The sequence below is a fragment of the Salmo salar genome, chromosome 11 (assembly GCF_965601325.2).
Source record: "Salmo salar chromosome 11, fSalSal1, whole genome shotgun sequence".
NCBI lineage: Eukaryota > Metazoa > Chordata > Actinopteri > Salmoniformes > Salmonidae > Salmo > Salmo salar.
The window spans coordinates 38,523,380-38,546,408 of NC_138301.1; the positions used below are offsets into that span (position 1 = coordinate 38,523,380).

The 23,029-nt window shown below is 45.9% G+C and overlaps 1 protein-coding gene across 1 annotated transcript in view; it reads right to left on the reverse strand.

The window, feature by feature from the left end:
* Positions 1-978: 978 nt before the first annotated feature.
* Positions 979-23,029, reverse strand: part of LOC106562599 (chondroitin sulfate synthase 1) — a 74,558-nt gene continuing 52,507 nt past the window's right edge. The window contains exon 3 of the mRNA XM_045689477.2: positions 979-5,167. Coding sequence (XP_045545433.1) covers positions 3,572-5,167 — 1,596 coding nt within the window. The 3' untranslated portion in view covers positions 979-3,571. The remainder of the gene's footprint in view (positions 5,168-23,029) is intronic.

Here is a 23,029-nt window from a genome sequence, read left to right on the forward strand (position 1 = left end):
TAGAAGCCACAGGATGCCATACGGCTGCTTTCTATTAAAGCTCACCACATGCTTCATAGAGCTAGGCCTAGGAGATCAGCTACAGCCATGATTCATCAGTTGTGTTGCGTCCCAAATGGTGCCCTATTCCATATGTAGTGCACTACTTCTGACCATGGTACATAGTGAACTACTTTTGACAAGTGCTCTATGTAGGGAATAGGGTGCCATTTGGAACATAGGCTTAATATTGTCCTGGTTTCAGTTGTCTCTCAGAGGAGATTCAGAAAACAAACTCTAGTCTCCTCCAGGCAGCCTCACTCCAGGGCACTTCTGTCCACGAGAACATACAGTACACTTTGATAATACATTTACTCCTAAATAATAATAATAATAATAAATAAATTGATTATGTTGCTTTTCTAGATGCGCTCAAAGCAGGAGCAAAAGTCTCCCCATCCACTATTAACGTGCTGCCCCCACCTGGGCGATGCACGGGAGCCATTTGGCCCCAGAAAGCATTCCAGTCATCAGCTTTCATAATGAAGAGGAGTGTTATTAGGTGGCCATGATGTTATGAAGCCAGGTTGGGAATTTAATACACCAGGGTTATCATATGAGTATTCATATGTTGTACATATGATTTTGCAAATAATAAGCAAACACTTATGCTGAGCAAATCTCTTGTCCAGGCCCATTTATGGTAGCCTGGTCCCAGATCAGTTTATGCCATCATGTCAACTCATTGTCAAGGAGTTGACATGATAGAATATACAGATCTGAGACCAGGGTACATTTGTGGATCCTACTGTACATTTGTGGATCCTACTGTACATTTGTCACATTCAAGCTCTGACAGTCTGACAGTTATCACCAAAGTTAGTACTACTATTGTTATGTCTTGACGTGCCTTGCCTGTAAAATGCAACTGTCATCATTTAAAATGGCCACATTGTCAATGAATGCTTATCTAAAACAGGTACACCACCACAACAAAAGCATTTTTGATAAACATTTTTCATTTTATTTCTTAAATATAAAACCTTTCCCAGTTGGACAGGGCTGAATGAACAACAGAAATATTAAAAAGCCCCAGAAAACCAAGACTATTATGGTAGAGCACAGTTGGCCCTCCTGCTCCAAGTGTAGCTGACCCGGTCTTCTCTTGGGCTTAAAGACTGTGTGGAGTAGAGGAGACCTTTAAACTTGAACCCAAAACCAGGGGAGTGCTACTGCACAGAAGACATTCTCCTAAATAGACAGGGACCAGATAATTCATAGAATTATAATTCATTCTCAGAGTTCTACACTGAACAAAAATAGAAACGCAACATATAAAGTGTTGTTCCATGTTTCATGAACTGAAATAAAATATCCCAGAAATATTCCATACGCACAAAAAGCTTATATCCCTGTTAGTGAGCATTTCTCCTTTGCCAGATAATCCATCCACCTGACAGGTGTGGCATATCAAGAAGCTGATTAAACAGCATGATCATTACACAGGTGCACCTTGTGCTGGGGACAATAAAAGGCCACTCTAAAATGTGCAGTTTTGTCACACAACACAATGCCACAGATATCCCAAGTTTTGAGGAACATGCAATTGGCATGCTGACTGTAGGAATGTCCACCAGAGCTGTTGCCAGAGAATTGAATATTAATTTCTCTACCATAAGCCGCCTCCAACATCGTTTTAGAGAATTTGGCAGTATGTCAAACCGGCCTAACAACCGCAGACCACTTGTATGGCGTCATGTGAACAGAGTGCCCCATGGTGGCGGTGGGATTATGGTATGGACAGGCATAAGCTACGGACAACAAACACAATTGCAATTTGAATGCACAAAAATATCGTGGCGAGATCCTGAGGACCATTGTGAGGCCCATTTCATTTAAGGTATCTATGACCAACAGATCTGTATTCCCAGTCATGTGAAATCCGTAGATTCATTCATTCATTTAAATTGACTGATTTCCTCATATGAATTGTAACTCAGTAAAATCTTTGAAATTGTTGCATGTTGCATTTATATTTTTGTTCAGTATAAAATCAGATTTCATTCTAAGAGTTCTATTATAATTCATTGTACCAATGGGTGCTGAGAAGGTTCTGGAATTCACTCCAAGAGTTCTAAAATGCTTTAGAATTCCTTCCAGTTCTATGAAGGAGCACAGCATTCCCATACCTTCCCCTTCCTTTGTTCCCATACCTTCCCCTTCCTAAATCTGGATGACTAGTTTGATATAGGCCTTAGATTCCTCATGAGAGCTAGTATAGAGCTGGACCCAGGACTATACCTCTTCATCTACGGTACATGTCATGTTTGTGCCTGCACCTCCTAGAAAACAACATGACACACAACACCTAAAACACACTGTGCAAAAACTCTTTGGTAATCAGATGAGTTTGAGAGAGAAAGAAAATGGAAAAACAACACTATCCAACAACAGATGGGTATACCATTTTTCTAATATACATATTCCAACAGTCAGGTAACAGAGAATGGAGACTGCAAATTCAATAAATTAGACAGCGGAAGAAGAATTGCAGATATTAAATCCAGCAGTTGTGTTCACAGAAGTAAATAAAAAGAAAATCTAAAATCAATGGAAAAAAACAACAGTGTTATTCTGTATTATAAACAAATCAAAAGGAATCAAAATGGCCCTTTAGTCTTAATTCAAATTGCTTTTCATCTAAGTCAACCTTTTTCAATGATGAAATGTTTGTTCATATCAACCTCCTGTAAACATTCACAATCAAGAGTCCAGTTCCATTTAGAGCACTGCTGGTCTGAAGACAACAACGTCCATCTTCTCCATGCACAAGACAAACGCTACACCTTTTAAAGAGCTTGTACATGCACATCACTGAGGTACACATAATGTAACCCCGAATATCACCATATCACCATACTCTCTTTATAGATCATGTAGTTCCCAGACACTTTCGCCCAAATGGGAAGAATCTGGTGGACCAACGCATCAAACTTGGCCTTCGTTAGTCAATACAGAATGACTGTGAGAAACTCCTTGGCTTAATCTACCAACCAATCATCTCCCATAACACACCTCACAGTCGTGTGATTTGCTCAAATTAAATGACGACAGGTACTTTACTCAGTAGGTCACTGCCATAGAATTCTATGGTCACTCCCACTAAGGCAAACTTTGAATTGTTGATATCCCAGGCTTATATGTGCAACAACCTGGGGACAAGGTTACTGTACAAATAACACAGAATGGTCTTTATTACTAGACTGGTAGAATAAGATATCAGAGCACTTTGTTCTTGCTACCAGAGTTATGGTAGGCTCATCCAAAGGAATATTCATCATCAATATTCTTTATTTTTCAGCATTAATTAAAACATATTCTACAGTCACGTTTGTCTCAGTCAGTTCAACGTTCACATGTTTTCTTAAAAAAAGCATATTTCCAAAATATATCCATGTAAGTCTTTTTTGTTTCTGTAAAAAATAAATTAGGTAGTTAAAAATGCTGCTAAGACAAATGGGAAGAGGGAAAGACACCCAGGCCTGGGGGACTCCACATACTGGTTTATGTCAGTCCTGGCCGGAGTGCTTTCTCACGCTGTCCTGAGGGATTCGTTATTTGAGCTCCCGACCTTCCGGAAGCCATGGTCATTCTTCTCGAGCCACAGTTCAGCCAGCTGCTGTGTCGAGCCGTGCGACGAGGCTTTGGAGCCCAGGCACATCTTGTACTGGTTGGGCTCCAGGTTGGGGTCGCACACTACTGGATGGTGAACGTGTACGATCCCCGGGTCCGTGCTCCGGAACAACCGGATCCCTGATTGGACAAATTTGTTAAAGAGGTCCACGTCCTCCAAGCCCCACCCTTGGATGGAGGTGTCGAAGCCCCCGGCCCCGACCAGGTCGCCCTTGTAAACACAGACAATCCCGAAGCCGTAGTGACGCCACAGACCCGTCTTGGCGGTGAACACATAGTGGTTCTCACTGGGCACCTTGCCAGCGTAAACCACCTTGGGGTCGTACTGACTGAAGATGATGGGGAAGTAGGTCTGCTCCCCCAGGACCGTGTTACCCCGGCACCTCTTGAGGAAGTCGGTTGTGAAGAGCAGGTCCACGTCGCAGTAGAAGAGCAGCGAGTCGTTGGAGAAGTGGGCCGAGCCCACCTCCAGAGCCAAGGCCCGGGAGAAGGAGCCCGACACGGGCTGGATCTCCATCTCGGCACGGGGGTACTTGATGTGGTACTCCCTCATCAGCTCCACCTGCTTGACCCGCTCTGTGTTGTTGTCGGTGCTGAAGAGGAGGATGAGCAGCTTGACGTTCTGGTTGGGGATCAGGCACACCCGTTCTAAATTGGCCATGAAGCGGACAAAGATGTCGTAGCGTCCAGATAGCGGCACCAGTATGTTGACCTTCGGCTCCTTCGGCTCCTTCTGGTCCTGGCTAGAGATGGACAGCTTGAAGGGCACGAACATCTTGAGGGAGTTGGAGAGGAAGGACAGGGAGTCAGAGTCCTGGTTGATGCTGCTGGCGAGCGCCTTGGCGTCCATCTCCTCTTCCTCTCTGAACTGGATCTGGCTGAAGGTCTGCTGGAGGTAGGCATGTCTCCTCACCGGCACCGTCATGGTCTTCCCTTTGTGCTTCTTGTAGAGGAGCAACAGGTCCAGCACGTACTCCGCCCCGTACATGGGGTTGACCCGGCGGTAGCCGTACTGGATTTCCTTGAAGTCGATCACCCGTCCCCGCGTCTTGGCGTTGGCGTTAATCATCTCCATCACCTGCATGATGATGTCATCCAGGGCCAGACGCTGGGAGGAGTCCATTCCCCGGCGGGGGGGTTGACCGTCAGACGAGGAGAACAGGTACTTGCCCGTCAGGAACTCCCACTCCAGGACCTCCTCGCGGAGCCGAGGGTGGAACCTCATGAAGGATGGAGGCATGCCCAGCTGCAGGTCCTCTCGGCTGGGCTCGGCCGCCCCGTAGCGGCCCATCTGGACGATCTCACGGTGGAGCTGGATGGTGCGGTGGCGGAGCTGGGCAATCTTGCGGCTGAGCATGTAGCTGTGCAGGCGGTACTGGTAGGGCGGGTTCTTGTTGGGGTGCAGGGTGATGGCCCGGTGGATCTTGCTATTGTGGAGGTCGCGGATGTATCCCTTCTTGTTGGGCTCGTAGTTCTCGTAGAACAGCTGCTGCATCTGGGGAGAGAAGAGAGGGAGACAACAGCTGAGGTTACATCAATAAACTACATATGGCACAATAGAACACTCGTGCATTATATAGACTAGGCCCTTTGTGGGAGTGTACAAAAGCACAACGCATACAGAGCGCCCTCTAGGACAGAAAACATTCTGCCCTCTAAAACATGAAAATAGCAGTAAACAAGTTGCACAACATAGCTTGAGCCTGTACTTGTATACTGCTCCACTGAGGATTTATTAAGATGGACGTCTATATGAATGTAAACTCCTGCAGCCCAACAGAGATGTTATTTTTATCAGACGTCCTGCTGCTAATGCAAAGTGCAAATTAGAACAGGCTGAAGGAATGCCTTCTGGAGGTGAGCTCTGAGCTTACAGAGCCCTCAAATATTGACCAGGGAGCGGGTAAGCCTCGGCGGTTCGATGAGTGTTTACTGCAAACCTGTTGAGGCTTTACAAACCTAATGTTCCCCCAATCACAGGGGCCGTGTGAGTAAACTTCGGGACAGCTGCTGAGGCCCCTATTGGCAGCGACTCAAGCGTGGCCAAGAAGGAAGGGTCTGTGTTGTTGACCAATCCAATGAAGGGAGCCCTCAGAGGTCTATTTGCGAAAGACAGACACCGCTCAGAAAAAGGCTTCCAATTTTGAGAAGGACGGCTCTGGAATGCAGCCACAAACCCACTCCCCTGGGGGAAAGGCAATACACAGAATCGGACAGGACCGGTACAGAGGCCAGGCCTGATAGTTTTTTGAAAGCGATACCTAACTAGGGTAAGTACGGCTGGTCACAAGAACTCACTGAATAAGTCTCTTTGCTTTTCCATGGGCTCTGCCCCTGCCTTCCTGCACCTAGGAGGAGTTGGCACGTGGCCAACCATAAAATCAAACAGTCTATTATCAATGGAAATCTTGAACAAACCCCAAGCTTTAGAGTGTGAGGGGTCAGGTAGGCTATTACATCAGAACCAAGAGGGCTATCGCATGGCAGCCTTCCACACATTTCTTTAATGAGCATATACAATAAGATGTAGGAAAAAGACTGTGCTGCAGTAGTCAACCCCTACACGTGTCCATGTTTCACTGGTTCTGAGAAGTGACTGGCAAATAGCCCTGTTTGGACACCAAACCAGCGGGTGCATCTTTATATTATAAAGTGGCTTCCTCTCTATCTCTCCTTCCCATCATCTCCTTCCATACTTTGGAGAAGTCAGTGACATGGAGAGCGTTCATCTACTTTCAGATGTTTTTAGATTTCCTCTCGTTCCCTTTTGCTCTGAGAGGTGGCTAAATGAAGATCTCCTCTCCTGCTCTGAGAGGTGGCTAAATGAAGATCTCCTCTCCTCTGCTCTGAGAGGTGGCTAAATGAAGATCTCCTCTCCTGCTCTGAGAGGTGGCTAAATGAAGATCTCCTCTCCTGCTCTGAGAGGTAGCTAAATGAAGATCTCCTCTCCTCTGCTCTGAGAGGTAGCTAAATGAAGATATCCTCTCCTTTTACATTTACATTACATTTTAGTCATTTAGCAGACGCTCTTATCCAGAGCGACTTACTGTAGTGAATGCATACATTTCATACAATTTCATACATTTTTTTCTGTGCTGGCCCCCCGTGGGAATCAAACCCACAACCCTGGCGTTGCAAACACCATGCTCTACCAACTGAGCTACAGGGAAGGCTGATCTCCTCTCCTCTGCTCTGAGAGGTAGCTAAATGAAGATCTCCTCTCCTGCTCTGAGAGGTGGCTAAATGAAGATCTCCTCTCCTTTGCTCTGAGAGGTGGCTAAATGAAGATCTCCTCTCCTTTGCTCTGAGAGGTGGCTAAATGAAGATCTCCTCTCCTTTGCTCTGAGAGGTGGCTAAATGAAGATCTCCTCTCCTTTGCTCTGAGAGGTGGCTAAATGAAGATCTCCTCTCCTTTGCTCTGAGAGGTGGCTAAATGAAGATCTCCTCTCCTGCTCTGAGAGGTAGCTAAATGAAGATCTCCTCTCCTGCTCTGAGAGGTAGCTAAATGAAGATCTCCTCTCCTGCTCTGAGAGGTGGCTAAATGAAGATCTCCTCTCCTTTGCTCTGAGAGGTAGCTAAATGAAGATCTCCTCTCCTTTGCTCTGAGAGGTGGCTAAATGAAGATCTCCTCTCCTGCTCTGAGAGGTAGCTAAATGAAGATCTCCTCTCCTGCTCTGAGAGGTAGCTAAATGAAGATCTCCTCTGCTCTGAGAGGTAGCTAAATGAAGATCTGCTCTCCTGCTCTGAGAGGTAGCTAAATGAAGATGATCTCTCCTTTGCTCTGAGAGGTGGCCAAATGAAGATCTCTCCTTTGCTCTGAGAGGTGGCCAAATGAAGATCTCCTCTCCTTTGCTCTGAGAGGTAGCTAAATGAAGATCTCCTCTCCTCTGCTCTGAGAGGTAGCTAAATGAAGATCTGCTCTGCTCTGAGAGGTGGCTAAATAAAGATCTCCTCTGCTCTGAGAGGTAGCTAAATGAAGATCTCCTCTGCTCTGAGAGGTAGCTAAATGAAGATCTCCTCTGCTCTGAGAGGTGGCCAAATGAAAGGAGGAAGATTAGAAGGAGCCACTTCAGAGTACTGAGACGTACCCCAGCAGGTAGGCCAAGTCGGATTGTTCTGAGTGCCCAGCTGTGAGGCAGTAGACATCAGCACTGCTGCGAGCCAGCCAGTCAGGATGTTTACCTCCCTCTCTCCCATGGCTTCCCCATCATTACCAACTCTAATGACCTGACTTTTGTCTTCCATGTCTCCATCAGCAGTTTAGACTCATTAGAATGATTTTTCACAGTCATTAAGCCTCCATAACACACCGCTCACAAGCCTCACATCAGCACACTTTCATCTAATCACCCTGAATGGCTCATTAAGAAATAAAAGGAAGAAAAATATAAATGGTAAGTTATTGCTGTGAGTTTTAAGCCTTGTGTCACACACAACCACATCAAGCAGAGCTTTGTGAAGAAGGTGGAGAAGCCCAAGCTCAGTGATGGACAGATAAGCTAAGCGCTGAAAAGCATACCATGTGTTTTATGCCAGGTTTTAACAACCTATTGTATTCAGACCTTCTGTGTTCAAACGCTTCAAAAATCTGTGCTTGACTGAGTTCACATGTAACCAATGGAATGGTGCAAACCCAGCCCATCTGGCACCCCAGGCAAGCTAGATCAAACACTTAAAGCATTTGAAATACATCAAATACTAGTTGAACCAAGGTCTGATTGTAGTAATCTGTTGTAATCACAACAACTGGTGGAAAAGCAGAGGCATCGGAATAGACGGCTCGGGAACAGAAGACAAAAGGTTCCCCAATATACAACCGTCTCTTCAGGCACTTCATCAGGAGGAGATCCTATCTGGACACATTAAGACGACAGCTCAGTGTTGTATCCTATCTGGACACATTAAGACGACAGCTCAGTGTTGCATCCTATCTGGACACATTAAGACGACAGCTCAGTGTTGCATCCTATCTGGACACATTAAGACGACAGCTCAGTGTTGCATCCTATCTGGACACATTAAGACGACAGCTCAGTGTTGCATCCTATCTGGACACATTAAGACGACAGCTCAGTGTTGCATCCTATCTGGACACATTAAGACGACAGCTCAGTGTTGCGTCCTATCTGGACACATTAAGACGACAGCTCAGTGTTGCATCCTATCTGGACACATTAAGACGACAGCTCAGTGTTGCATCCTATCTGGACACATTAAGACGACAGCTCAGTGTTGCGTCCTATCTGGACACATTAAGACGACAGCTCAGTGTTGCATCCTATCTGGACACATTAAGACGACAGCTCAGTGTTGCGTCCTATCTGGACACATTAAGACGACAGCTCAGTGTTGTATCCTATCTGGACACATTAAGACGACAGCTCAGTGTTGTAAATGTAGAATTAGTCATGCCACTGTCTCATCTTCCCTTCCCTGCTAACTCTTTATCTCCTAGCCTCCATAAAGTCAATATGGACGCCACTCCAAACAAAGCAGAGGGAAAACAAACAGAGCTATCAAGTCCATTACAAGAGGGCAACGCTATCGCAGCGGGACTAAATATCCCCCCTGAACAAACAAGTAGTCATTGTGGAACGATTGCATTCGGAGACAGGTGATACAATTGTCTTCCTTGGACCGCGCTACTTGGGCCTAAATCAACACATTACGGCTGGACGGCAGAACCCTGCAAAGTAATGTGAGTAGATATGCACTCTGGGGTTGTGTCCAAAATGGCACCCTATTCCCCATGTAGTGCACTACTTTTGACCAGAACCATATGGGACCCTGGTCAAAAGTACTGAGCTGCATAGGGAATAGTGTGCCATTTGGGACACTGGCTGGGTAAGTGTCGGTTCCAGTCTGGCTCATGTCGGGGCTAGCGCTGGCTAGCGTAGGCTTCCTCTGGAGTCGTGCGTAAACTGAGAGCCAGTCAAATCTGTGATGAACATACATCATTGCCAAGGGAAACACCAACGGCAGACACCATCTGCTATTTAACCAATATTACAAGGTGTCTGAAATCACCATTAAGGGGTGAGAATAGAGCCAGGTTGGCGTTCAGAAAACTTCTCAGGTGTTGGAATGTGAAGGGCTGTTGGAATGCCACTCGGCTTGAGGGCAACTCAGAGGGAAATATATGCTCCTCTGATCAGCAACCATCAGGGGCAGGAATGTGACTGGAAAAACTCAGGCCCTAGGCAACATGCAGGTATTATTAGGTCATTAGCATTAGTTGGGGGGACAGGAATGTAGGGAATAGGGTGCCATTACGGAAGCAGTCAGAGAATCCCACAGGGCCGTAACCTAGTCTATTGCTGACACCAGTTGAATCCTACAGGGAAGACTGGAGGACAGTAACCTAGTCTATTGCTGACACCAGTTGAATCCTACAGGGAAGACTGGAGGACAGTAACCTAGTCTATTGCTGACACCAGTTGAATCCTACAGGGAAGACTGGAGGACAGTAACCTAGTCTATTGCTGACACCAGTTGAATCCTACAGGGAAGACTGGAGGACAGTAACCTAGTCTATTGATGACACCACTGTGACAGGTTTGGTACAGCCTGGGACTAGCCACTCACATCTCTGGCCCATGATAAAGGAGCGCAGCACCAGACCTGTGTCTGTTGTGTGTGTGTCTGTTGTGTGTGTGTCTGTTGTGTGTGCATGTGAGAGAGACAGCTTGCGTGTATGTGTCTAAATGGTGCTTAATTCTAGGTGGCCAGTTCTGGTATATTTCAGCTCAGAGGTGCAATGTTCCATTATGGTCCAATGACATTACCGGCTCTCGCTGTCAACACACACGCCCCTGCTGCAGAGAGATAGCTACCATCCAGCTACCATCCACCTACCTACAACAAGAGAGGGGAGCTGACCAGCCAGAGGGGAGAGGGGGAGAGACAGAGAGAGGAGCTGACCAGCCAGAGGGGAGAGGGAAAGAGACAGAGAGAGGAGCTGACCAGCCAGAGGGGAGAGGGAGAGAGACAGAGAGAGGAGCTGACCAGCCAGAGGGGAGAGGGGGAGAGACAGAGAGAGGAGCTGACCAGCCAGAGGGGAGAGGGGGAGAGACAGAGAGAGGAGCTGACCAGCCAGAGGGGAGAGGGAGAGAGACAGAGAGGGGAGCTGACCAGCCAGAGAGAGACAGAGAGGGAGAGAGACAGAGAGAGGAGCTGACCAGCCAGAGGGGAGAGGGGGAGAGACAGAGAGAGGAGCTGACCAGCCAGAGGGGAGAGGGAGAGAGACAGAGAGAGGAGCTGACCAGCCAGAGGGGAGAGGGAGAGAGACAGAGAGAGGAGCTGACCAGCCAGAGGGGAGAGGGGGAGAGACAGAGAGAGGAGCTGACCAGCCAGAGGGGAGAGGGGGAGAGACAGAGAGGGGAGCTGACCAGCCAGAGGGGAGAGTGAGAGAGACAGAGAGAGGAGCTGACCAGCCAGAGGGGAGAGGGAGAGAGACAGAGAGGGGAGCTGACCAGCCAGAGGGGAGAGGGAGAGAGACAGAGAGGGGAGCTGACCTGCCAGAGGGGAGAGGGAGAGAGACAGAGAGAGGAGCTGACCAGCCAGAGGGGGAGAGACAGAGAGAGGAGCTGACCAGCCAGAGGGGAGAGAGACAGAGAGGGGAGCTGACCAGCCAGAGGGGAGAGGGAGAGAGACAGAGAGAGGAGCTGACCAGCCAGAGGGGAGAGAGACAGAGAGGGGAGCTGACCAGCCAGAGGGGAGAGGGAGAGAGACAGAGAGAGGAGCTGACCAGCCAGAGAGGAGAGAGACAGAGAGAGGAGCTGACCAGCCAGAGAGGGAGAGAGACAGAGAGGGGAGCTGACCAGCCAGAGGGGAGAGAGACAGAGAGGGGAGCTGACCAGCCAGAGGGGAGAGAGACAGAGAGGGGAGCTGACCAGCCAGAGGGGAGAGAGACAGAGAGGGGAGCTGACCAGCCAGAGGGGAGAGTGAGAGAGACAGAGAGAGGAGCTGACCAGCCAGAGGGGAGAGAGACAGAGAGGGGAGCTGACCTGCCAGAGGGGAGAGTGAGAGAGACAGAGAGGGGAGCTGACCAGCCAGAGGGGAGAGTGAGAGAGACAGAGAGAGGAGCTGACCAGCCAGAGGGGAGAGGGGGAGAGACAGAGAGAGGAGCTGACCAGCCAGAGGGGAGAGGGAGAGAGACAGAGAGAGGAGCTGACCAGCCAGAGGGGAGAGGGAGAGAGACAGAGAGAGGAGCTGACCAGCCAGAGGGGAGAGGGAGAGAGACAGAGAGAGGAGCTGACCAGCCAGAGGGGAGAGGGAGAGAGACAGAGAGAGGAGCTGACCAGCCAGAGGGGAGAGGGGGAGAGACAGAGAGAGGAGCTGACCAGCCAGAGGGGAGAGGGAGAGAGACAGAGAGAGGAGCTGACCAGCCAGAGGGGAGAGTGAGAGAGACAGAGAGGGGAGCTGACCAGCCAGAGGGGAGAGGGGGAGAGACAGAGAGAGGAGCTGACCAGCCAGAGGGGAGAGGGAGAGAGACAGAGAGAGGAGCTGACCAGCCAGAGGGGAGAGTGAGAGAGACAGAGAGGGGAGCTGACCAGCCAGAGAGGAGATAGACGGGAGCTGACCAGCCAGAGAGGAGAGACAGAGAGGGGAGCTGACCAGCCAGAGAGGAGAGGGAGAGAAGGGAGCTGACCAGAGTAAAGGGTAAAGAGTAAGAGTAAAGAAAATGGGCAGAAGTCCCAGGCAGTAGAACACAGGACAGAGGAGAGGAAAGGAGGAGAGGAGTCCCAGGCAGTAGAACACAGAACAGAGGAGAGGAGTCCCAGGCAGTAGAACACAGGACAGAGGAGAGGAAAGGAGGAGAGGAGTAACAGGCAGTAGAACACAGGACAGAGGGGAGGAAAGGAGGAGAGGAGTCCCAGACAGTAGAACACAGGACAGAGGAAAGGAGGAGAGGAGTCCCAGGCAGAAGAACACAGAACAGAGGAGAGGAAAGGAGGAGAGGAGTCCCAGGCAGTAGAACACAGAACAGAGGAGAGGAAAGGAGGAGAGGAGTCCCAGGCAGTAGAACATAGGACAGAGGGGAGGAGAGGAGTCCCAGGCAGTAGAACACAGGACAGAGGGGAGGAGAGGAGTCCCAGGCAGTAGAACACAGAACAGAGGAGAGGAAAGGAGGAGAGGAGTCCCAGGCAGTAGAACACAGGACAGAGGAGAGGAAAGACACCATTATGCAGGCGTAACTGGCCCCTTTGTGCTCGAGTGTTGTCTGTCCAAAGTGATTTCCCTGCCCGCCTATCCTCCCCTCACACCTATGGCAGCCTCACAATAGTCTATCATCTCCTCACACCTATGGCAGCCTCACAATAGCCATGAAATTGAGTCTCTGAAGGGATACGGATGTGTACCCTTCAGCAGTATTGTGACACCAGATTACTTTTAGTGTGTGCATCCCAAATGGCACCCTATTCCCTATATAGTGCACTACTTTTGAACAGAGCCATGGTCATATAGGGAATAGGGTGCCATTTGGGACACAGTCCAGATGACTTCATTGTGACACCAGACGTATTGTCATGCAGCAGCAGCCATTTGCCATTAGTGGACAAGCTGAAAGAGACAGTCTAAAGATCAATAGATCTTTGATGTATAGAGACAGCATACTGGAGACAGCATACTGGAGACAGCATACTGGAGACAGCATACTGGAGACAGCATACTGGAGACAGCATACTGGAGACAGCATACTGGAGACAGCATACTGGGGGGTGAATGCAGTGGGCTGTAGCCATAAAGATGACAGAGCCTTTCTCTGCAATGGCTGCTTCCATGACATGATTTGGGCCAAGTGAGCCCTCTATCCAACTCTATGGCTGTAGCTATAGAAAAGAATGCTGGACAGCAGAGTTGGATCAACGCCATTTCGTGTCTGTAGGAAATGATTTGAAATTTGATTCATACACGGAACACTGCCCAGAGTGCATTTCTGTGAGTTGGAATTGAATTGACTCCAACACTATTGGTTTAGTGCATCTGCATACTCAGCTGGGAGAGACACAATCCCCAAATTCCAAAGAACTGCGATCCCACAGATGTCCCAGACAACAGATTTCCTCAACTGCTCATCAAATCAGAGACATCAAAGAATCTCATCTGAAGATTCTACTCCTGGTTTAGTCTAGAGTCTAAATATTTTTACGAGCCTAAAGAGAGTGTGTTTCTGGTGTGTATTGCACACATGTGGTCGACTACTGTTCCAGTCATCGACTGAGATTTAAACATCTGCTTTTCAGCCATTAGCGCTTTCTGGTTTGCCAACAATTAATTCAACCATGTTTCCTTCAACTACGACACATCTGAGACACACAGACGATAATATGAACAACTAGCTGGATTCCTCTAGGGTTGTGGCTTCATTTCCCCGCTGTAGCTTCAGAGGTACTCAGTAACACTCCACTAACCATCTAGTTATTATCTCTCGTCAGTAGTCTTCTCCCTTCAATAACTAACAATCTGCAGAGTCAGCAGAGGAAGAAAGGAGAGGAGAAGGAAGTGGTTCTGGATGAACCAGGAAGAGAGGAGAGAGGTCCTGAGTTGGACCAGGAGGAGAGAAGAAAGAGAAAGCCTCATTTGAATAAAACACCACAAGCCAACATGCAGTGGCTGTGTTCCAAATGGCACCCTATGGCCCTGGTCAAAAGTAGTGCACTACATAAGGAATAGGGTGCCATTTGGGACGAAAAGACAGTCCAGAGTAGTGATATGGCATTTGTGGCCGATACCAATATCCGATATTTTCCTTGCCAAAAACCCGATACCGATAACCACTATTTACAATTTTCACAGCCTTTTAAGCATTCTAGTACAGTTAAATAGTTAACACACACACATGGACGCAGCGGTCCAAGGCACTGCATCTCAGTGCAAGAGGCGTCACTACAGTTCCTGGTTCGAATCCAGGCTGTATCATATCCGGCCGTGATTGGGAGTCCCATAGGGCGGCACATAATTGGCCCAGCGTCGTCCGGGTTTGGTCGGGGTAGGACGTATTTTAAATAAGAATTTGTTCTTAATTGACATGGCTAGTTAAATAAAGGTCACACACACACCAAAAAGTTATTTTGTTGGCATTTACGTATGTCCCCATTACCAGTAAAACATAATCAAAACCTATTTCTTTCACTAACTTGCTGTGCTGTTTCATTGTTCAGTTGTTTCATTCTCAACCAGGATTTCTATGTAAAACCTGTTTGGGTTTTTGCGTGTCAAAAAAAATACACGTTAAATAACACTATTTGACGTGTCAAATAAGCTTGTTGACCAATCAGGACCTGAATATGACTGCATGTCACAAAAATGTAACGAGTTCATACATTTTTTTTAACGTAATTATTACACAAATCACTTGTATTTCATATGTCACAATGATTCATCGATACATATGCTATGATGCCGGTAAAGTTGTCTCACGCACCTACAGTTCTGGTCATAAAAAATGGATGAAAACAATGTTCTTCCCCAAAAACATAGCAAAACGACAATCTGTTTCAGTAGCTATCATTAGCTAGCTAACTATATTGCTAGGTGTCATTATCTAAAATAACCCTAATTTATAAGACGGTTATTATTTGATTAATGGTGGTCGGACCCATCTATGTTAAGCTAGCCACAATAAGGATTAGCCACAATAGTGGACTATGCGGTTTGCCTTTAAAATAAAAGTCATTGACAGTGATGCAAATTAATACAAATAGTAGAATTCTGCCATAATTGAATAGATCATGCTAAACGAGGTTGGAATGTTATATAAAATCAACAAAAGACAATAATTTGTTAATTTGACAAAATCTGTTGAAATCACACTGGATGTATTATACTTTAGAATTACACTGGGGGCATACTTATTTCACTGTACAGCCTTACCTATGGATTGTGGATCAATGACATGGGGTATCAGTCTACTCAGTGATACCGAGAGAACGTAGCTCTTATTGCGGGACTCTGAAACAACTGTGAATTGAGCCGCATTTATTGTCAACCTGTGTGTTTTGAACACTATTCCCAAGGAAAAACAATACTGCGTGGATGTTTGAGTCTGATAACTCTGAGGTGGACGTTGGGAAAAAATATATTGGGTATTGAGTAGAATGTTACCCCCATTTCATTGATCCCCAATCCTTAGGTAAAGCTGTACAGTGCAATATGAATGTCAACACACAATAGGCTGACTGAGGATGCGATTTCACAGTCACAGTCCCGCGATAAGAGCTACAATGCTAATATTTGCGTAAACTCTTCACAGTTGTGTTCTGTGGGTGTCACCGAGTAGACCGATACCCCATTTCATTGGTTCACATTTCAACATTGTTTAACATTATCTAGTTTAAATATGGCATGATTCCACCAATTATAACCTTCTGCATCACTTTCAAAGAGGTACTGCTATTTTTAAGGCCAACCGCAAATTCCACTATTGTGCCTTATTCTTATTGTGGCTAGCTTCACAACACATAACCCGGTCAGGTCGAGCCTTACTAGCCAGATGAAGCTAGCTGGCTGCTTATAACATTAGCTTTGGGCAACAGGGTTAAGTAGCTGGCTAGCTATTTATTTTCATGAACTGAAGTTAAATTTCAATAGGCGAACAACAAGTCGCTACCTAGCTAATACTTACTCACAAAGACTCCTAAATCATTGCTAAGAATAGTGAAAATGACTGCAGTTTCTACTGCTTATTGTTTTCAGGCTGGTTGTACTGGCGAAGCTAGGTACCAAGCTAAAGCCAGCTAGCTACCCCAGAAGTTGCGGTCGAACAAATAATACTTTATTATCAACGCAGTATTGTAAACACATCGTTCGTGGCCGGTGTTTGTTTGCAGACTTTTTGTACAGCTTTGACAGTACTACTGATAGTTGTGGTGGCGCTTGGCTTGCACGTGCAAATTCAGAACACACAACATTCTATAATAGAACGGTGTTATTTGATGTGTCAAATTAAAAGATTATTTAAATGCATAAAATAGTGTTATTGTCAAAGTGTTATTTGACGTGTATCTTTTTTGACAGGCAAAGACCCAAACTGTGTTCCATAGTATGTTCTGAGCTAATAGCAGTGACGCTATTACTGTGCAACTCAGGTAGGGTAACATCTGAACAATAGCGCACTTGGTAATGTTAATGTGTACTGGTGCTCGACCAGTCGCGAAAGCCAACATCACCCACGACAGAGAACGGTTGATTGTCAAGGGCAATGAATTCCATTATCTTGGCTTTAACCTGTTGGGGCTAGGGGGCAGTATTTTCACGGCTGGATAAAAAAACGTACCCGATTTAATCTGGTTACTAATCCTACCCAGTAACTAGAATATGCATATACTTATTATATATGGATAGAAAACACCCTAAAGTTTCTAAAACTGTTTGAATGGTGTCTGTGAGTATAACAGAACTCATTTGGCAGGCAAAACCCTGAGACATTTTCTGACAGGAAGTGGATACCTGATGTGTTGAATGACCTTTAAGCCTATGCCATTGAAACACACAGGGGTTGATTAATGTTTTGGCACTTCCTATTGCTTCCACTAGATGTCACCAGCCTTTACAAAGTGTTTTGAGTCTTTTACTGTGAGATCTGACCGAACAAGAGCCATGGAACGGTGATGGCCGATTAGACTCTGGCGCGCGAGTTCATGTTGGGTACCCTCGTTCCAATACGTTATAAAAGAGAATGCATTCGTCCACGTTGAATATTATTCATGTTCTGGTTAAAAAAGGCACTAATGATTTATGCGATACAACGTTTGACATGTTTGAACGAACGTAAATATATTTTTTCCCCTCGTTCATGACGAGAAGTCCGGCTGGCTTAGATCATGTGCTAACAACACGGAGCTTTTTGGATATAAATGATGAGCTTTTTTGAACAAAACTACATTTGTTATGGACCTGGGATTCCTGGAAGTGACATCTGATGAAGAGAATCAAAGGTAATGGATTATTTACATAGTATTTTCGATTTTAGATCTCTCCAACATGGCCGTTTGTCTGTATAGCAAAGCATATTTTTCTGGGCGCAGTGCTCAGATTATTGCAAAGTGTGATTTCCCAGTAAGGTTATTTTTAAATCTGGCAAGTTGATTGCGTTCAAGAGATGTAAATCTATAATTCTTTAAATGACAATATAATATTTTACCAATGTTTTCTAATTTTAATTATTTAATTTGTGGTGCTGACTTGACTGCCGGTTATTGGAGGGAAACGATTTCCTCAACATCAATGCCATAGTAAAACGCTGTTTTTGGATATAAATATGAACTTGATAGAACAAAAAATGCATGCATTGTCTAACATAATGTCCTAGGAGTGTCATCTGATGGAGATTGTAAAAGGTTAGTGCATCATTTTAGCTGGTTTTATGGTTTGGTGACGCCTGTCTTTGAATTGACAAAACATTACACACAGCTATTGTCAATGTACTCTCCTAACATAATCTAACTTTATGCTTTCGCCGTAAAACCTTTTTGAAATCGGACAACGTGGTTAGATTAAGGAGATGTTTATCTTTCAAAGGGTGTAAGATAGTTGTATGTTTGAAAAATTTGAATTTTGACATTTATTTGGTTTCAAATTTGCCGCTCTTGAAATGCACCTGCTGTTGATAGGGTGCACCACGGGTGGCATGCTAGCGTCCCACATAGCCCCAAGAAGTTAATGGATTTCGCCTCCTTCAAATGACTGCTCGACTTGTTGACTGCTCGATTGACACAGCAGACATTGTGGGCTAGGTTAGGAATGCTGTGTTGCACGTGTAGCACAACATTTTATGTGGCGTCATTACGTCATGTACCTACGTTATATAGGTATGCACGTCAGCTTTGACATCGCAGTTAAACTAGACATCGGGACAATACTGATGTTGGCATTTTTAGATAATATCGGCTGATTCCGATATGTTCACCAATATATTATGCATCCCTAGTACAGAGGAGAGTAGAGGTTCCAGGTCAGGATATTACAGAGGCTGCAGTCAGGATATGAGGTTAAGGCCCAGACCAAAGCTGGACAGACTCCAGGACAGAGCCTACAGGAGAATACTCTGATCTCTGCCAAAGGACTGGACACACCAAAACATCAATCAAATTAGAGAGAGGCCTTTGGTTCCGTTAAGATGAGAATAAGAAGGCATACTGTCATATTTAATCTAGGTCTGCAAAAAGGTGCATGTCGAGGTCTTTAATGGCATAGATTGTGATGGTAGAAGTGTCCCTAGCTGAGAACCAGCCTGTTTCTACATTCAACCAAGCAAAACACAAGGCAGAACATGACACAGCAGGAGACACTCTAGGATAGGCTGTCAAGAAATCAGGACTTCTACAGAGTTGTTGTAAAGCATGTCCAAAAGATTAGTAGTCTAATGTCTTCCAGCATTCAGCCTTTCAGTAGAAGATGCCCAGTCATTACTCCTGTTCTGCCTCACCACCCTGTCACACACACACACACAGGTGGGATTTACAGGTGATTCAAATCAGTGAGCGTTATCCTTACAGATTTCCAGGTGATTACCAGAGGAAGTAAATAACAAAGCCCAGAGAGGATGCCTGGGCTTGTGCTAACATGTTACCTGTAGCGCTCTGCCAACCAACACACTATACTACAGGTCTCTATCTCAGAGAGAAATCTCAATCTGACACACAGGAAGATCCCTCACAGATCAAACTGTCCTACAACTTATCCTTCAACAAAGGTGTGTGTTTAAGAAATTGAGCAGAGTGTGCAGGTCCCATTCTTACTATGTAAACAGTCCTTTGATAGCTTGGTTACTTCAACTGCAAAGTAACTACTCAATAGCACGGTAGCAACAAACAGAAACACATGATCGAGGCCTTGCATAGAATCTCCCCAAGCTCATGTCCCAAACACACACACACACAATTCATAGCCTCCATTCCGCGACCTGCGTGCTAGCCGGTTTAATCGAGTTAACAAGCGGCTGTTGTGGGAAATTAGCGAGGCACGCCAAAGTGATTAGCCTGGCAGAGTGTTGCTATTGAAAAAGACTTCAGTACGGCTGCTAGTCACCTCTACAGTAATCCATGGGCTGTCCCAACACAGCCTCCTTCCCTACTAAGCATACACACAGAGTATACAAAACATTAGGAACACCTGCTCTTTCCATGACATAGACTGACCAGGTGAATCCAGGTGAAAGCTATGATCCCTTATTGATGTCACTTGTTAAATCCACTACAATGGGTGTAGATGAAGGGGAGGAGAGAAAATATTGAAGTGCCTTTGAACGGGGTATGGTAGTAGGTGCCAGGCGCACCGGTTTGAGTGTGTCAAGAACTGCAATGCTGCTGGGTTTTTCACGCTCAACAGTTCTCTGTGTGTATCAAGAATGGTCCACCACCCAAAGGACATCCAGCCAACTTGACACAACTGTGGGAAGTAATGGAGTCAACATGGACCAGCATCCCTGTGGAATGCTTTCAACACCTAGTGGAGTCCATGCCTTGACAAATTGAGGCTCTTCTGAGGGCAAAAGGAGGTGCAACTCAATATTAGGAAGGTGTTCCTAATGTTTTGTACACTCAGTGTATAACTACTGTTCAGCTAATGCTGGGTCCTCTCCCAATACTAACACAGATTCCTAGTCTTCTTTCCTACAGTACCACTGTAAATCTCTTGCAGTGATCCCTACACGGACCCTGTCCCAACAATCTAAAAACAGCCTCTTCTCTTCGTCTCCTTTGTGAGAGTTTTCAGATGCAGGCAGGGTAGAGTGTTGGAACTGTGCTGCAGGCCTGAATGGACATCAGTCACTGAGCAGAGGTTTTTCACACATGCTGCTTGTAATATTTCGATTAGACTTGATGAGTTCAGCCATATAGAATCTGAATGGGACTACATATCTCTTCTCCAGACTACATTTTTGTAATTTTACCGCATTCGAAATCAGTTACAGGGGTTTGAGAACGTACTGCTTCATCCCTTATGCTCTTTCATTTAAAGTGCACAGCTCAATAGAAAAACAATAACACCAGCTGTTAAATGCAATGGATGACATAAAGCTAGGCAAAGGTCAATATTGACCCTAACTACATGTCTGTGATGGCTCAAAGTCACCAGCAATCATATCCTGTGGACTGAATGCATCCTTCATTAAGCTCAAGGAAAGCGTGCACAGAACAAGGTAATACCATCCTAAAGGGACTGAGTGGTGCAGACCTAATACGATGGAGCAGAGAAAAGTTACGTTTGGCCAGATTGACTGTTTAAACTTGTGACCCATTTGATTTTGATTAGATTTATTAAGATCTCCATTAACGACAGCTAGTCTTACTGGGGTCTGACACAAACCGACAGGAGGGATAGGCTAGATTTGCTGCATACTGTTTTCACCTGTCAGTCTGTCACCTCCTTTCAGATCAGTGGGAAATAATGAAGGTAAGGAGGAAAGGAAGGACATTTGACACCCCTGTTCAGAACGCAGCACACCCCAGATGTCCATCTTGATAAGGGCCTTGTCAGTCAGTGTGCTGCCATATGAATTAGGTTCCGGTTATTCTTGGGAGCACTAACGAGGGGTGGAATCTGAAAAACTGCCATTAGTTTGGCCCAGCGCTATGCTGAGGACAACGACAGGTCTGGGTGGGAGACAAGAGACAGCAGAAAGGGTATTTTGTTCCCACTATCATCGACATCCCTCTATCCAGATGTCATCTTTCCCTAATGTCCAGGGCCTAGAGGGAGAGGTGGGGAGTCTATAGCCTGGTCCCAGATCTGGGTGTGCTTTAGCAAAGTTCTCCAACTACCCTTCGTCATGCCTTCTAGTCAGAGGAGTTGGCCAGAAATCACATAACAGATCTGGGACCAGCCTAGCAGAGATAGGGAAGGTTGACAAGTAACAACAAATTGAGGTTACAATGGAATTCCTGTACTCCCTTTCCCCAGATATTCAATTTAGTTCATCTTAACCACAGGGTAGAGTGCTGTAATTCCAAAACACGACGGTTAGAAAAGGGAAGGGGATTCTGCAGGGACAAACCCCAATGAAAGGCATGAGTCATCAGCTCCTTCTGGTTTTCTTGTCGTTGCCATTCTGACAGCTTTTCTCCCACTCTGTAGTTGAGCAAGTGGGGAAATTAACATGTTGGTGACCACAGGCTCACAGTGCCTGCCTGCCTGCCAGCCTGCCAGCCAGCCAGCCAGCCAGCCAGCCAGCCAGCCAGCCAGCCAGCCAGCCAGCCAGCCAGCCAGCCTTCTTTCCAGTGTCTCTACTGTTTCCTTCACCACAGCTCTAATTCTAAACCTAAAACAGACAACACCCTACCCAGGCCAATACATGGCAAACTTGTTTTGAGAGTTAGGATTTTAAAAGCCTCCATGTTGGCACCAAAAGTTCAAAGACAACTGCTTCTAGTCAGAGTTCTGAATTAGAATGCTATTGTCATAAAATGTTTGGTGCCAACATGGTGCCAACAGTTTTGCAGACCAAGCCCAAATGCATAGATATATCAGGGTATTGGGGCAACCTGATCCTAATGTCAATTGAGTTTTCCTCCCAATTGGTTAAGGTTAGGATTAGGGGAGGATAATACAATCCTAGATATGTGCCCTAGACCCGAAGCAGAACATAATCACAACATCCTACCAAACCTGGCTGGCCAAACCCACCATGACCCAATTCTGCCAAGGACATTTCTGCCATGGACATTTCCCAGTTGCTTTGAATGTTCAAAATCATAGTGTAAGAACACTTTTAAAGCCTCAAAGGATAAGATGATCCAACTTTCTAAATGAGTCCTAGCTAGGTAGCTGTTCAGCTTTCTAAATGAGTCCTAGCTAGGTAGCTGTTCAGCTTTCTAAATGAGTCCTAGCTAGGTAGCTGTTCAGCTTTCTAAATGAGTCCTAGCTAGGTAGCGGTTCAGCTTTCTAAATGAGTCCTAGCTAGGTAGCGGTTCAGCTTTCTAAATGAGTCCTAGCTAGTTAGCGGTTCAGCTTTCTTAATGAGTCCTAGCTAGGTAGCGGTTCAGCTTTCTAAATGAGTCCTAGCTAGGTAGCTGTTCAGCTTTCTAAATGACTCCTAGCTAGGTAGCTGTTCAGCTTTCTAAATGAGTCCTAGCTAGGTAGCGGTTCAGCTTTCTAAATGAGTCCTAGCTAGGTAGCTGTTCAGCTTTCTAAATGACTCCTAGCTAGGTAGCTGTTCAGCTTTCTAAATGACTCCTAGCTAGGTAGCTGTTCAGCTCTCTAGCACATTTACTAAAGTATTTGTAAACTATTAACAAGCTAGTTAGCTATCACATTATTTTGTCACACTGTCAACTGAATAGTTAGCAAGCAACACGATATGCCAAATAAGTCTAAAAACCACTTGAGGGCAAATCAATTCAGACAAGTCACA